We start from the raw sequence: 16,533 nt of genomic DNA, 5'->3' as shown, positions 1-16,533 counted from the left end.
ATGTTTAATCAGGTGGTTTTCTTGTTGAATTTTAAGAGTTCTTTATGTATTTTGGATAACGGTCCTTCATCAGATATGTTTTCCAGGTATTTTCTTCTTCTGGTTGTCTTCCCTTTATTAAAAAAATTATGTATTTATTTTTGAATTACAAACCCCCGTGTCGAGGGCTGACTTTCAATAGATCGCAGCGAGGGAGCTGCTCTCCTATGTACGAAACCCTGACCTAGAAGCAGGTCGTCTATGAATGGTTTAGTACCAGGTACCCCACAAATGTGCATTGCATGACTGGTGAGGGGGTGGCCCCCTTTTCAGCCATGCCCCGTTTCCCGGCACGAGGGGCTCTCTGCACCACACCCTGGTCCCTAAGCTTGATGGCCTGCTGGTGGGGACAGTGGGGGACTGGTTATCTCAGGCCGACCGAGGCTCCTTGGTGCTGCCGTATCGTTCTGCTTGGGCAGGATTCTGACTTAGAGGTGTTCAGTCATAATCCCACACATGGTAGCTTCGCCCCATTGGCTCCTCAGCCAAGCACGTACACCAGCTTCTCGTTTTCTTGATAGTATCTTTCACAGAGCAGAAGTTTTTAATTTTAATGAAATCTAGCTTATCAATTCACTTTTTTCATAGATTGTGCCGTTGTATTATCTTAAAAAGTCCTCAGTGTAACCAAGGTCATTTGGATTTTTCCCTGTGTTAACTTTTAGGAGTTTTACAGTTTTGCACTCTGCATTTAGGTCTATAATCCATTTTAAGTTAATTTTTGTGAAGGATGTAAGGTCTGTGTCTAAATTCATTTTTTTGCAGGTGAATGTCTAGTTATTCCAGCACCACTCATTTAAAAAGACTATCTTTTCTCCGTTGTATTGCCTTTGCTCCTTTGTCAAAGATCAGCTATGTGTGGATCTTTTTAGGGTTTTCCATTTGATCTGTTTGTCCATTCTTTAGCCAGTACCTTGCTGTCTTGATGAGTAGCTTTGTGTAGTATGTCTTAAAGTCAGGTAGTGTCAGTTCTGCAGCTTTGTTCTCCTCCTTCAATATTGTGTTGGCTGTTGTGGATTTTTTGCTTCTCCCTATAAACTTTAGAACTGGTTCGTTGATATCCACAAAATAATTTGCTACAATTTGAATTGGGATTGCATTGAATCTATAGATCAACTTGAGAAGAACTGACATCTCTCTCTCTCTCTCTTTTTTTTTAAATTTTATGTATTTATTTGAGAGAGAATAAGTGAGAGCGAGCGAGCGAGAGAGAGAACAAGGAGAGGAGGGTCAGAGGCAGAGGGAGAAGCAGGCCCTCTGCTGAGCAGAGAGCCCCATGCGGGGTTCGATCCTGGGACTCTGGGATCGTGACCTGAGCTGAAGGCAGATGCTTAACCGACTGAGCCACTCAGGCACTCGTGGGAAGAACTGACATCTTGACAATATTGAGTCTGTTTGTGAACGTGGAATATCTCTCCATTTAGATAGTTGTTCTTTGATGTCTTTCATCAGTTTTCCTCATATCTATCTTATATATGTGGTCTGTAGTGATATCTCCTCTTTGATTTCTTGTTAGTGATCTGTGTCTTCTCTCTTTCTTGTTAGTTATCCTGGCTAGAGATTTATCAATTTTGATCTTTTCAGAGAATGAGCTTTTGATTTCATTGATTTTTGGCTGTTGATTTCTTGTTTAAAATATTACTGATTCCTGTTAAATTTTTATAACAGCTTTTTTTTTTTTTTTTTTAGATTTATTTGACAGAGCTCAAGCAGGGGGAGCAGTGGGCAGAGGGAGAGGGAGAAGCAGGCTCCCCAAGGAGTACAGGGCTGGATTCCAGGACCCTGGGATCATGACCTGAGCCAGAGGCAAACGCTTAACCCACCGAGCCACCCAGGATCCCCAATCTTTATAACATCTTTTGCTTACTTTGCATTTAATATGGTTTCGTCTTTTAGTTTCCTAAGATGGAAGCTTAGATTTTTTATTTTAGATCTTTCCTCTTTTCCAGGACATGCATTCAGTGCTATAAATTTCTTTCTATGCACTGCTTTCCCTGCATCCCACAAATTTTGTAAATTGTATTTTCATTTTTATCTAGTTCAAAACATATTTTAATTTGTCTTGCAGTTTCTTCTTTCAACTGTGTATTTAGAAGTGTGTTGTTTAATCTCCGAGTATTTGGGGATTTTCAGCTATTTTTCTGTTATTGAAATTAGTTTGATTTTATTGTGGTTTGAGAGCAGTTGCAGGATTTCTGTTCTTTTAAGTGTATTAAGGTGTGTTTTATGGTCCAGAGAATGTTGTCTTGGTGAATGCTTCATGGGAACTTGAAAAGAATGTGTGGTTTGCTGTTGCTGCATAAAGTGGTCTGTTGATGTCAGTTACATCCATTTGATTAGTGGTGGTGTTGGGTTTGACTGTGTCCTCACTGATTTTCTGCCTGCTAGATCTGTCCATTTCTGATAGAGGGTTATTGAAGTATCCAACTGTGATAGTGGATTCATCAGTTTCTCTTTGTAGTTCTAACAGTTTTGCCTTCTTTAGTTTGATGTTCTTTTGTTAGATACACGCATTAAGGATTGTTATGTCTTCTTAGAGGATTGATTGCTTTATCATAATGTATTTCTTTTTCCCTGGTGACTTTCCTTGCTCTGGAATCTCTCTGAAATTAATATAGCTACTCTCGCTTCTTTTGATCAGTGTTAGCATGGTATATCTTTTTCCTTCCCTCTACTTGTAGTCTAAATGTATTTTTAAAGTGGATTTTTTGGGGGAAATCGGAGGGGTAGATGAACCATGAGAGACAATGGACTCTGAAAAACAGAGTTCTAGAGAGGAGGGGGGTGGGAGGATGGGTTAGCCTGGTAAAAAAAATAAATAAAGTGGATTTCTTGTGGACAGTGTATAGTATGGTCTTGTTTTTTTGTTCTGTTGTGACAGTCTTGGTATTTTAATTGGTGTACTAGACAAAGTGATTATTGGATTAATATCTGCTGTATTTGTTACTATTTTCTATTCATTGCCCTTGTTCTTTTACTTTTTTTTTTTTTTTTTTTTAGATTTTTATTTATTTATTTGACAGAGAGAGACACAGCGAGAGAGGGAACACAAGCAGGGGGAGTGGGAGACGGAGAAGCAGGCTCCCCGCAGAGCAGGGAGCCCGATGCGGGACTCGATCCCAGGACCCTGGGATCATGACCTGAGCTGAAGGCAGTCGCTTAACCAACTGAGCCACCCAGGCGCCCGTTCTTTTACTTTTTTAAGAGATTACCCTAGAGTTTGCAGGACACATTTATAACTAATCCACTTCACTTACAAGTAAGCTATAATCATCTAATACGTTGTTGCTAATACTCTGAAAAGTGTTACCAGTTCTATTAAGAATAATAAAAATAGAAGTTTTTGTTTTATCGTCATCGATTCCATCTCTGATGATCTTTCTGTAAATTTGAGTGTCTCAGCGGTATCATTTTTCTTCTCTCTGAAGAACTTCTTTTCACATTTGTTATAGTGCAGGTCTCCTGGCAGCGAATTCTCTCACCTTTTGCTTGTTTGAGCAAGTCTTCTTCTCTCTTGAAGGATAGCAGAATACAAAATTCTAGGTTTTTAATCTTCTCTCAACACTAGGTATCTCAGGTCCGCTCTCCCTGTGCATGCTTTCTGAGGAGACGTTGGATGTAATTTTTGCTCTGTTCCTCTGTACGTAAGGTGTTTTTCCTCTGGCTCTGTCAGGAGTTGTTCTTTGTCCTTGTATGTGGTTTGGGGGCATTTATCCTGCTGGGCATTCTCTGGACTTCCTGGATCTCTGGTTTAGTGTCTAACTTCAGTTTGGGGAATTGTCCGTCATTATTGCTTCAAATACTTATTCTGTTTCTTTGTCTCCTTTTCTTCCCGGCATTCCCATTGTACATGTTACTTCTTTGTAGTTGTCCCATGGTCCTTAGATAGTCCGATTTTTTCCTGTCTTTGTCTTTTTTCTCTTTGCTTTTCAGGTTTGGAGGTTTCTGTTGGCATGTCCTGAAGCTCAGAGATTCTTCCTCAGTGGCCTCTGGTGATTGCTGGATTAACGTCGGCCGGTTTCTTACTGTTTCCTGTTCCTTGCCCTGTGCTTTCTTCCTTTTTTCTCTTCCACTTTTCCCTGCTTTTTTGTGGTTTTAATCAAGCACTTCCCATGATTCCATTTTCTCCATGATGGGTCCCCCAGACACATTCTTCATTTCCTTTATGATGTTTTCATCTCTGCTGTGTCTTTTTAATTTTTTCTGATAATTTCCACCTCTCTGTTTACATTACTCATCTTTTCTCACATGTTGTCTTCTTTTTTTCACTAGAGCTCCTAGCTTATTATTGATAGTTACTTAAAATTCTTGGTCTGATAATTCCACCATCCCTATCCTATCTGAGTCTAGTTTGGATACTTGCTGTCTCATCAAACCATCATGTTGTTTGCTTTTTAATGTGCTGTATAATTTTTTTGCTTAAGGCATGATATGCCAGGTAGAAGGAACTCTGTGAGCCGTCCAGAAAGTGACGATGGGGTGTGGGGGCAGCACACGTCCTGTAGTGCTGTGATTTGGTCTCGTGCTCTCCTGCGTCTGGGCCACAGGCTGACCACCTCCCTCTGTGGGACCGGACGGCCCGCCACCTGCACTTTGAATTCCTCTTCCCTCAGTCCACCTGGGCTGAGACAAACCCCAGAGGTTAAGCTCTTGAGGGTAGGCCTTGTTGAGAACTGAATACTTTGTTGTATTTCTAAAAGGGTACTTTTCCCCTCCCTCTACTGGAAGCAGGAGGGGATTTTTGTCTGATCTTCCCTGAGAACCTGGCAGCGTTCCTGGAGGTGAAACCTGTCAAAGCATTGGTGCCCTGTGTCCCCTCAGCACGATTGGTGGCTGGAGGCTTCGTCCTAGCCTTCTCCACACTGAGGCCTCAGCCGCTGGGCAGTTGCTGTTCAGGGTTTCCTGCCCTGCTTCCTGCAGACACTTCTGCCCGCTGAGCTGTGATCGTCCGCATCTGCAGGTCAGTCTCCGGTTTGGGGAGCAGCCGTTGGCCCTGTGACTTCACGTCTCTGACCAATCAAAGGAGAGTTGTTGATTCTTCATCGAGTTCAGCTTTTTGCTTGTTAAGGTGTGGCACCAGAAACAGCACGTTCTCTCTGTTCATGGCGTTCAGTTTTTAGGAGCTCTTGGCTTTCCCTCTTTGTAGCCTCTTGTTCCCGTGTTCCCTTGGTTTCCTTGCGGACACCCGTTCTTTCACTTCCTTCCGTGTGGCTCTGGGATCATTTCATAACCAGTTCGCTGCTCGTCTGATGGCACTCCTACCATGGAGGGGTTGTTTCTTGAGTGATCAGTAGAAGATGGTTTCCGCCAGGGTCCTCCTCCAGCTGGGGAAGTGAACTCCATGGGGACATGTGGTGACTTGTGGGCCTGAGCTTTGCCTGGCATGCAGGGATGGAGCAGCCCAGATGCTGAGTCAGCTACCCTGCCCTGGTGTCCTCCGTGTGGGAGGGGAGGGCGTGCTGACGCCTGGGGCAGGCCCAGCAGACCCTGAGCGAGTCCTTCATGTCTATGTACACGTCTCTCCTCATCCTTCCAGCCCAAGCCTCGCCATGTTCCACGGTGCTTCAGGGAGCTCTGCTCTCCTTCCAGGCTGTGTTCTCCCATCGTCCCTGAGTCAACTGCATGTTTGTGTGCAGGCTGTGTAGAACGAGGATGGCCCTGCGCCGTCACCTGGGAACCGTGATGGATCGTCCGGTGCAGACCAGTTGGCCATCTCTCTTCCTGTTCACTTAACTTTATCATCGTGAGTGTAACACTAGTAAGGAAGTGTGTGTTTAAATCGCATACTTTCATGTAAGGCCAAGGAGAGAGAAATTTGGATAACTCGCAAGCCTCCAGCCTGGGGAACCACCATACCGAGTTTGTGGTTGGAGGTTTTTTGTCTATTTTTGCTGCTCAATGTGAATTTTGATCATTGTAGTAAGTACTTGTGTTTGCTGCATTCCACGGATTGTGTTTCCATTTTTTCTTCAAGATCAAAGTTTTATTGTGATTTTGTCTTTGGACTATGGACTTTTAGAAGATTGTTGTTTAATTTTCAAAAACACAGGTATTTCCAGATATTATTTATTTCTGGTTTAATTCTGATGTGGCCAGAGTACAAACTTCTTATGATTTCAGGTGGTTTTAAGTACATGGAGGGTTTGTGTTCTGAGGAGCAGATGGTGTGACTGGGTGAACGTCTCATGTGAACCTGGGAAAAAGTGCGTGCTGGCTGTTTGTGGAGTTCGGGTCTTCCGTGTCTGTACCGATTTTCTACCTGCGTGTTAAGTCAGTTACCGAGAGGGGAGTTCAGGTTGGGACTGTGGGTGATTCTTCCTGCCAGCGCTGTCTGGTTTTGCTTTGTGTCCTTCAGTGTTCTGGGACCAGGTCCACACAGTCGGCCTGGGGTTAAATGTGGGGACTTCTTGGTTCATTGGCTCTTACCATTTTGAAATGTTGTCTTGATCCTCTATAACTTTGCCCTGAAGTTAACTCGTGTGGTGTTAGCCACTGTGCCATCCCTTCTGTCTCGTCTCCGAATTGGTGTGTGTGGCGTGTTTGTGTTTGCTGGGATTCTCCGTTCCATTGGGCTGAATGTGTGCTCAGTGCATGGGTTCACCCACCGTCTTCTGTCCTGGCTCCGCAGTTTCTGACAATGAATCTGGAGTCAGTATTGCCTTTGTTTCCCTACATTTGATGCGTCTTTCATTGTCAGGCTGTTTTAAAAGTATTTTATTGGTTGCTGATTTTCAGAAACGTGATTAGGACGTGCCCTGGTGTGGTCGTCTTTGGCGTCGGTGAGCTCGCTGGCCATGTGTTTGCGCACTTACCTGCCGTTGCTCCTTCCAGAGTTGTTTCTTCTTTCCCACACCATCCTCTCTGTTGTGGGTGCAGTTCACAGTGCATCAGGCCACCAAGGCCATTCCCGTCCCCGCTGTTCCCCGCCACTGGGGACAGCGTCACTGGTCTTTGTGTCTGTGGGGTCTGGTCTGCGGTTCACCACATCCCGCTCTTCTTCATTCATTTCAGATCCTGTGTTTTCCACCAGTTTCATTCCTGTCCTTTCTTCACATTTTTTTTCTTTTAAGTGTCGTTTGTGTCTTCCTTTAACTATTTGAGCTTATTTATTACAGCACTTTTAACATTTTTCCTGTTACTTACGTTGTTTGGTTATAGCCCACGGGGGTGTGGGGTCCAGTCTGCCGCTCCGTGTTGGGAATGAGCTGTGGCACGTCGGGACCCTGTTGCTGCCTTCTGGGTTTGTTGGGGTCCTCAGACGCCAGGATGGGCTGTAGCAGCTTTGATTCCTGGGGCTCCTTCAGCCTTCCTGCTGAGGGGCCACCTCTTTGTGGTTTTTACCTCACAGGTTCAAAGAGGTGGCTTGCTGGACTTCGAACACCACTCATGCCTTTCCACCCCCAGATGTTTGGAGGCCCCCGGCCCCCTGTCCTGCCAGCCCTGGTCTGGCTCTCAGCCTGGCGCACCCACCAGGTTCTTCTGGTTTCCCTTCTCCTATTGGCATCCACATGTTGCCCTCAGAACACAGTCTGCGTCAGGGCCGGGTCGCCGTAGTCCTGCCCCACCCATCATTCCGATGCCTGGATCCAGGTGTCTCACGTCTGCGGTGTTCTAGTTGCTGGGGATGGGAACACAGCTGCTGAAATGTTGTACTTTATGGCCAGGATCGTCACTTCTCTGGTTTTTGTCCATGTGATTTTTGGCGGTTTTTTATGACTGATCTGGGGAGATGAGCTGTTGTCCTTGTCATTTTATCTTCCTAGAACTCCTTTTATCTCCTTTTTAAAAATTAGATAAACAAAGGGCTTTCTGCATGTTGGCTGTTTATGGTTTATTTTTATTCATGCTTTATTTAGCAGTTTTTCAGAAATTAATTTTTCCAAGTTCTGAAGTATTTTCTATCCAGTTTTTATTGACTTATATTCACTTCTCTTTTAGGCCATGCTGGTGTGTCTGCAAGCATGATGAAGAAAAGGACTTCCCACAAGTAAGCACCCCTGAAACTTGCTTTTAGATAGCAGGCTGTGGCCGTACGTGACGTGGGGTCTGAGATGCAGCGTGACGCCCTCTCCCCTGGGTTTGGGAGGTCTTGCCTCGCTGCATGTTGAGTACAGACCTGCAGCCGTGTCCCTTGTCCTTGGCCTGGCCTATGGCTGCCTAGGCCTGTCCTTCCACCTCTTAAAGCCTCTGGGCCATGATTTCCCCTCCAGCTCAGAGGGGCTGGACTGACGGCCGAAAGCGTCCGTTGTGGCGAGGGTGGCAGGTGCGTGGTGAACCCCTCTTGCTTCTCTCCTTGGAAGGGCTACACGCTCTTGGCTTGCAGGTTCTTGTCTCTGATCTGCAGCTTGACAAGGAGCTCCTTGTGGACAGAGGCCTTCGCTCATGCTTGAGGGCCTGGCTAGCATGCTGACAGGTGCTTGCTCACTGCTTTATAACATTTTCAAATAAATGAAAAGCTTGTAATTTAGGGAACACATATGCATGTTGGAAGATAATTAAAAAGCCATGTATTTTAAGTGACCAGTAGGTTATAATTCCTAAATTCTATAGGTACCAGAGTAAAGAAGTCACTTTTTCTCTCTTAAATCTTTGTGTATGACGTAGTTACATTTAAAAAGAAAATTGAGATACTATCTTGAATAATACTGTGCTTGTACTGAATTACATTTAATAGATTTCACAAGTACCCACCAGGTTCTGCTCGCTGCTACACTACGGAAATCGCTCTAAAGAACCAGTTCTGATTGTTTGGAGTCTTAATCGTAGACTTCTTAACTCTGGAAGAGACCCTTTGACCCCAGCTAGCACCTCCCAAGCCTCTTGTTATAGCCGTTCTTTCCAAATTTTTCCTACTGAGAGGCTCGTAAGTGCCCCTGCCACCACCCTGTGGGGTTGAAGAGCATGAGATGCCCATTCGTAATGGTTGGTGGTCAGTGCGCACATGCCTCCCGTTTCAGAGCACATGTGGACATGTAACGTAAATATCTATAATGCGTAGTTTAAGAAATGACCTGGAATAGAAAGGTGTGATGTTGAGGTGAGTATGTGTGTCCCTGAGGTTTGATAAAGCATTTCCCAGATTCCGTGGATTTGCCCATTACTAACCTTCGTGCTTCTGCCACATCCAGGGACCTGGTCATTCATGTACTGTTTCTCCCTCATTGTCATACCACAGCATTACAGTAAATGGTAAACCATGTCTTGGTCCAAGTGGAAGGTAACCAAACAAATACAAGCGTTAAATATTAGGTGATGATAGAAACGTAACTACAGTGGGGAAGAGAAGCAAGGCACACGTTAACTTTGCAAGACCAGAACAGTACATGCAAAATAGATTTTGCCATAATCTGTGTTAAGATAAATGGCTTTAAGAATGTAATGTGCATTCAGTTTTATCCATTTTTACACATTGCCGGGTATCTAGGACTAGAACATCCTTGACTCAGGATTGTGGGCATTGTTGGGTTTGTGCAAGGATTTTACGAGCCTCGTCTGAAGCATGATCACCTGTTAACTCCTGGCTCTGAGGTGCTGGTTATTTCTCCCCCCAGAGCACAAGGAATAAACACCTACCTTTAAAACTTTGCTGTTCATATGTGTGCCAGCTGAAGGCATCTGACCCCTGGGCTCTGCCGTGCAGGGAGCTTGACCTAGTGCTTATTTCCATTGAAAGTAGAGGGCCGTGACGGAGTTACTCTGTAGCAGAGGGAGCTGGGAAGAAAGGAGAGGCTGTCGCTCCCACTCGCCTGTGTCTTCTCACCTCTGTGCACCTCTGAAGATGGTTGGAAACAAAGACCTATGATGCACAGGTCTGCACCGTTGACCACGGGTGGTGGTTGCTGGCTGCCTCTGGAGCGGCCCCTGCCCAGGAGCTGGTGCGAAGCAGGAAGCTGGATGGCTCAGCTGGGCGCCTCGGCACGTTCCTCCATCCGCCTGGCACCGTGCTTACCGGGCCTAAAAATCCTGATGTGGACCAGGACGGTTCCTCTCCACAGGTGACATGTTTATGGAAACCACGTGGAAAAGCAGACCTGGAGCCTCACTCTGTCTCTCCACTGTGGCCCTCCGGCGAGCGAGTCAGGCACGCAGGCCTGACACACGCCTCAGTCCAGCGGGCTGAGCAGGAACGCCACGTGTGGACGCCTCTGCTTGCTGGAGGGCGTCCCAGGCACACCCGGGAGGTGCGTGTTGGCGGAGCCACCGTCCCCGCGGGGACCGGCAGGACTCGGGGACGCGGGTCTGCCGTGTTGGAGCACCGCGGCACCCAGAAGTTGTGCAGCTCTGGCTCGTTTCCGCTTTTACAGCAAAGGGAACAAGCTTACGTGCCCCCTGCCAGCCGGGCCCCTCACTGCATTTTGGGAACAAGTTGGTGACCGGCGTGTCCTGGCTTCTCAGGAGGTGGTTTGGGAAATGCCTCTCAGTGAACAGCCTGGGCTGCGTGGGTCCACACGACCTGCATTTCTTTCCGTAAACACGGGACTGCGCTGTGCGTGTATTTTCTCCTCCTTATGATTGTGTTCATAGCACTCTTTTCTCCAGCATGCTGGATTGTCAGAATGCCGTATGGAGTACGTGTAACATACACAATAGGGGTTAGCTGACTGTTTGAGGTTATCGGTAAGGCTTGTGGTCAAGCTATTGAATTTTGAGGAAGTCAGAAGGTACACCCAGATTTTCAACTGCGTGGGGGGTCAGTGCCCCAGTCCCTGCTTTGTTCAAGGGTCAGCTGTGGTTCTTGAAGGGAACGTATAGTGGGACGTCTAAGGTGAGTTTAGCTATAGTCGTTCTTTGTTTCGGTTGTCAAACGGAAATCTGGTTCTTTTTCTTCCCTAATTTGAATAGTGGATGCATTTCCGTTTCCAGGGTTTTGGTGTATTTCCCACTAACGCACATTTAGAGAATGGACCAGAGCTATATTACACACTGAGTAGAGATGTTTCCAGGGAGGGCTTTTCCATTTGTTAAGACATAAGTCACTGATGGCAACAAGGACAGAGACGCCGCCTCCTCTTCGTCAAGTCCCTGGGTGGCCTCCCTGTCAGGGAGGAACCCTGAGCCTGTCCATGCACAGAGGCTAACGAGCTAGCCCGGGTTCCTACACGCGGGAGTGACTGAGCGAGGGCTCACAGATAGGACGGCAGGACTCTAGAGCACGCAGCGACCACACCCTGTGTCCGCGGGGAACGTGTTCTAGTCTCCCGTCTGCAGAGTGGGTGCTGTCCGTGGTAAACACACGGGCTAGGTGAGCAGTGGAGCCTGGTGCTGACTGCCTAGATGACTTCTTAATCGGCTTGTGAGGAGCTGCTCTTCACACGAGTGAAGTGGGTAGCGTTTTGGAAGGCCCTCGGCATTGGGAGGCTTCCGTGGACAGCTCTTAGTGTGTAGACAGAGTAACGAGAGAACCCCGAGCGATTTGGGTGGAAGACAGACCCACTCCCTGTTGTTTTTATCTTGTCCTGTTAAGCCAGCAATGGTAGAGTGTCTGCTGTGGAACTTTTATTAAGCAGCGCACAGCAGAAAAGCAGTTTTTTCGTTCTTCTTGCTGGTGGGCATCTTGTAAAAAGACAGCCATTTTGATTTAATCCGTATTTAATGCTGAAATCTGCGGGAACACAGAGTAAGGGAACTGCTTTTCTAGGACAGACTAAAGAGAACAAGGAAAGCATGTCAGTAATTAATGGATACAGCAACATACACAGAGTGTAACAGGCATTTATTGGTTCATAGCAGAGTTGTAGTAGTTGAAATTTGATTGAAGAAGTGTGGTCCCTTTAACTTTTGGCTACCAAAATAAGATCCTCCAGTCCTGGGGGCTGTTTGGGGTGGGTCTCAGACATGGAGGGAGTCTGGGTAAACACTGGAAGGTCTTCCCACACAGAATTTCCTTTCTGGTCGACGGAACAAGTAGCATGGTCAATTCAGAACTTACTTGAAGTGTTGAAAGCGTTGAGCAAGGTACAGAAAGTCCCCTGCAGTCGAGCTCGCCTTGTTGGGAACATGGATGCATAGAAATTAGTGTTGGTTCTGAATCGTGCTCCCCAGGGGTGGTGCCTGGGGCAGAGTGCCCGGGAACCTGTTAGGCTAGAAGGTCTGGGATCGTGGACTCTGGTCTGTGGGGTCGGCGCGGCCGTCCACACGTGCTCTGGGTGGCCGCCTGCCCGTGGCTCCTCTGAGGCTCGTTGGGGAGCTAAGCGGGTTGTGCTGTAGCAGTGAGACCGGCTGCTGAGGGGCCGGCCCCCGTCCACTCCCCTTGAGGACACACAGCAGCTCGCTGGTCCCTGAAACCAGTCATGTCAGAGATGGCTTCTGGAGATAAGCAGCGAGCAGAGTGATCATAGGTGTTCACCTCTGGTCTCTCTGCTTTACCCTTGAATCCTTTGGATGGTGACTCGGGGCGGCCTTGTCCTCGCGCTCGGCTGCAGTTCAGGCTACCTCCCCGGAGCCAAGTTTCTGGGCATCTGTCTGCAGCCGCACGGTGTGTCGGCCTGGCAAGTGGTTGTGGAGAGCGCTGCAGACTCATTCCCAAGAATATAGGGATTGAGAGCCGTTAAAAAACACATGTGTCCAGGGAGGACCTAAGTCAACATCACCACGTTTAGGAAGCCCTCATTTTAAATTAGAAAAGCTGTTTCCGTTGATAATGTCCCATCTGCGTGCTGTTCTTTGAACCACCCAGAGATGACCTGAGGGTGTGTCCCGATTCTGGACCTTCTCCGGGAATCAGACACATTCCTCTTAGTTTGCTTTTATACGTACTGTTTCAGCTCGTGAAAATAAGCTTTTATTTTTATTGCAGCTCTTGTTGATTTTTATCTAAATTACCAGTTAGCAATTAAAATAAGATTTAAGAACTTGTTCAGGATACAATTTTTAACCTTTCTAGTTGTGAGCGATTTAAAGATTTTTAAAAAAATTTTTATTTATTTGACAGAGAGTACAAGGAGGGGGAGCCGCAGGCAGAGGGAGAGAGAGAAGCAGGCTCCCCGCTGAGCAGGGAGTCCGCGATGTGGGACTCGATCCCAGGACCTGGGATCATGACCAGAGCTGAAGGCGGACGCTTCACTGACTGAGCCACCCAGGCGCCCCTCTAGTTATGAGCAATTTAAAATGTACACAAAAATAGAGTAGCATGTAGTAAGTCCTGAGCCCTGTTCGCCAGCTTGAGTGATCATCAGTGTTTTGCCTGATAAAAGACACTAATATGATACACGAGCGTATCACTCCTTACCCAGGGAAGTTCCAGACTTCGTCACCTGGTTGATGCTGGTTGGAAGAACTTAAATCAGCTTACAAACAACATGTATTTGTGCACTCTTAATATGAAGTAATATTTGATATTTTAGCACGTATAAAGACATTTTAGAACACTCTTCTTCCGTAAGCTGTGACTGCAAGAGCCGTGGGCAGAGTCCTGTCCGGGTAGTTGGGGAGCTCGACTTCGACTCGAAGCATCGGTGTGTTACTCTCAGTGCTCGTGGTTGCCTTCGGTGCTGCCTCGGGGAGAATGATCTCTGCCACCTCTGCCTTTTCGGCCAGACTGCTGATGAATCTTCTTTTCCTTCTTCCTTTAGAGCCAGGGACGTGATGCCCCACAAGTAGAATTACCCCTGACTAAACGCACGCACTGGAAGTGAAGTTCGGAATTGAAACATGAAAATGTATAAATCTGTTTTTATATATAGTTTCCTGCAGAAGTAAGAGACTAATTGCATTAATTCAGCAGTAATTAAATTAAAAATTGTGCTTCATCTGCCCATAAAAATAAACTGCTTTTAAGTCATTGTAGGAAAATTTGAAAGCACAGGTGGACCCAGAGGAGGACAGCCTGAGTATTTCTAGTGCTGTTCTGGGATTACTCACAGCTGCCGGTACCATACCGAATGTTTGAGAGGCCTTTTTTCTCCCTATCTGTGGGTAATTATGTGCGTAAGGTTTTCATGTCACATTTTCTCCCTATCTCACGGATTGAATAGCTGTGTAGTACGAGCTGCTGCCTCGGAGGCCCATGTCACACGTGCTCTCTGTCTCCAGTCTCCCGTCACGGACGCCGCTCAGAGCACAGCAGTTGGTCTCTGTCCGCCACCTTAGATAAATTCCTGGGACAGCGGATTGCCGGGTCAGGCGCTAGGAGGGCTGTGTCTGTACCGTAAGCAGAGAGAGGATTGTACCTCGCCATAATTTGCATTAAAACAACTCCTCAGAATTTGCAGTTTTTGTTACTGAGCTGGAAAGTTCATCCTACCTCATCCTATTGGCAGGCCAGAACACTAGAAATTTCTGAGAGACCTAAAGTGTGTTGGGACAGATTTATGTAAATACTAAGCTGAGCTGAGGAACTCTCTGCCACTTTGAGGAGAAAAGGAGGCCGTCCAAAGAGTGACCACCAGAGTAGACTCTGGAATCCACGCAGGTCGGAGACCACCAGGGCTGGCTACAGCCGAAGAGAAACCAGCTCGCCTAGGTGCTTGCCTGCCCCTGCTGCCCTCCCCAAGGTCTCTCACTCACCTCCTGGCCGCTCCACAGCCCCCTGCATCATAGCTGCGTGTCAGATCCTGCCCGACGTCAGGGCTCGCCTGGGCCCGAGGACGTGCTCCCCACCACAGACGCTGTGGCCCCAGCTGCATGTAACACGAGGGCCCCGGCAGACGGCAGGCATCTGAGGAGCACTGATGGCACGAGAGATTGTCACACCCAACGAAGAGCTAACCGGGGATCCACACCCAACACAGACAAGGCCGACCCGCAGAGTTCGTAGAGGAACCGGGGAAGGAGGCGAACATTACCCCCGATGTTGGGAGACTTGTTAATTGAAGAGACACCGTTGAAGAGAAGATCAAGCCATCAGTTTCTAGAAATTAAAGATACTATGTAAGATATTCAGTAGATAGGCAGAAATTCAAGCCTATCTATTTTACCTGATTCAGGAACACTTGGTCTGAGTCCTTCTGGAAGGCGAGCAGCGTTGGGGAAGGTGGATTTTGGAGGACACACCTGGAAACCCTGCGTCCCTCCTGTTACGAAAGGAGCGGAGGGGGTAGGATCAAGAGTCATAATATGGGAGATAATTCTGTGCAGCTCTCTCTAGGTCGGTCAAGTGCTAGTTGAGGGGTGGTGAAAAACACAAGTCCCAAGTTCCGGTGACATTTCTGATTGCAGGAACAAAGAAAATGCTATAAGCAACTCTGAAAAACCAGTCAAAATGAAGAAGGATCGATTGGCACCTGACATCTGTAACTTGGAAAAATGGGAGACAGTGAAAATACTGTTTTCTGATGCAGGCACTGAGGGGAGAAGGGTCTTGAAGCTGATGTGTGGACCAAGGTGGTTTGGGGACGTGGGCACCAGGACAGCATCTGGAGGCTTGCAGGAACCTGTGCTTGCCTCTGAACCCCGTCTGCGTCACCACAGGGTGTATTTAGAAAAATAACATGTCCACGAGGTGGACATGTTACAAGAAGCAACAAAAATCTTTCCTTCCTTGTTTGTTTCTAAATAAGGTAATGTTTTAAAAGAGTTACTCAGATAATAACGAAAGGAAAAATAACAATTTGGAAGAGCAGCCCAAATTCGAGCAGTGTCAGGTGGGTTTACAATGTGCTGAGGTGTTTTTTTTGTTGTTTTTGTTTTTTTTAATTTTCCTTCTTTTACTAAGAGTTTTTTGCTTATTTATGGTCTTGCTAGAGCTAGGAAAGAGAAGGCATAGGTTTTGATTAATTGTGGATTTTAGTAGAAGAACGTTAAGTCTAAATGCAGCACTTTAGAGGTTAGAGGTAGCTTCTGTAAGACCAGAGCTACGCCACGTGCGGGGCTCAGAACCTCCGTCATCCCAGCTGCACAGACGGAGGGAGACGCGGGTGATGACACAGTGCCGCACAGAGACGCACAACAGGGTGCTGGACCCGCCCAGGCGTCCCGTGGACGGCAGCAGGACTTGGGGCTTCCAGCTCCCTTAGCGAAGACAGAGGGAAGGACCGCTGTGTCCCGGGCAAAGGGTGCAGGGGCCGCCTTGGGGGGGACCACCCAGCAGGTCTGAGTCCCTTGTGGGACCCCGGGGAGGGCGGGGGCCTGTGCCGCCGCTGGACACAGCCGGGAAACACGGCGGAGCGCGGTGCCCCGCTCCCTCCTCAGGAACCGCTGTGGGCCACAGCAGCGACGCTTGCGAGTGTACGAGGGATGCGTGGCTGAGCGCGCCGCTCTGCGTCTCCAGCTGACCCTCTGTGCTGTCACTGGCCAAGTTTAGGGTGGTTTTGTTGAGAATCATGGTTAACAGAAGATGTCCTGCCTCAGAGTCTCGGACAGAAACTTCTCCGCCTGTGGTCTGTATTCTCCAAGGAGACAGAACAGGTGGTGATTGTGTGCGTGTGTGTGTGTAGGTGTGCGTGCACACGCATGGACATCCACTAGAGCCCAGGGAAGAGCTGGTGTTGTAGCTCCAGTCCGAGGGAAAAGTGCACCTTCCTGTGAGAACACTTTTTCTTAAGACCTTCAACTGAT

General features: G+C 47.4%; 1 protein-coding gene across 2 annotated transcripts in view; it reads left to right on the top strand.

The window, feature by feature from the left end:
- Positions 1-16,533, top strand: part of SPIN1 (spindlin 1) — a 67,512-nt gene that overhangs the window by 36,822 nt on the left and 14,157 nt on the right. Inside the window, exons 1-2 of one of the 2 annotated variants that reach the window (XM_035029224.1) lie at positions 4,643-4,999; positions 7,978-8,026. In XM_035029224.1, coding sequence (XP_034885115.1) covers positions 8,001-8,026 — 26 coding nt within the window. In that variant the 5' untranslated portion in view covers positions 4,643-4,999; positions 7,978-8,000. Of the gene's footprint in view, positions 1-4,642; positions 5,000-7,977; positions 8,027-16,533 lie in introns of those variants that run through there. The other variant, XM_035029223.1, reaches the window with a different exon arrangement.

Source organism: Mirounga leonina, unplaced genomic scaffold (genome assembly GCF_011800145.1).
Source record: "Mirounga leonina isolate KUSES-001 unplaced genomic scaffold, KU_Mleo_1.0 Mir_224, whole genome shotgun sequence".
Classification (NCBI taxonomy): Eukaryota; Metazoa; Chordata; class Mammalia; order Carnivora; family Phocidae; genus Mirounga; species Mirounga leonina.
The sequence above is the reverse complement of the archived record's forward strand: the minus strand, read 5'-3'. Positions and strand labels throughout refer to the sequence as shown.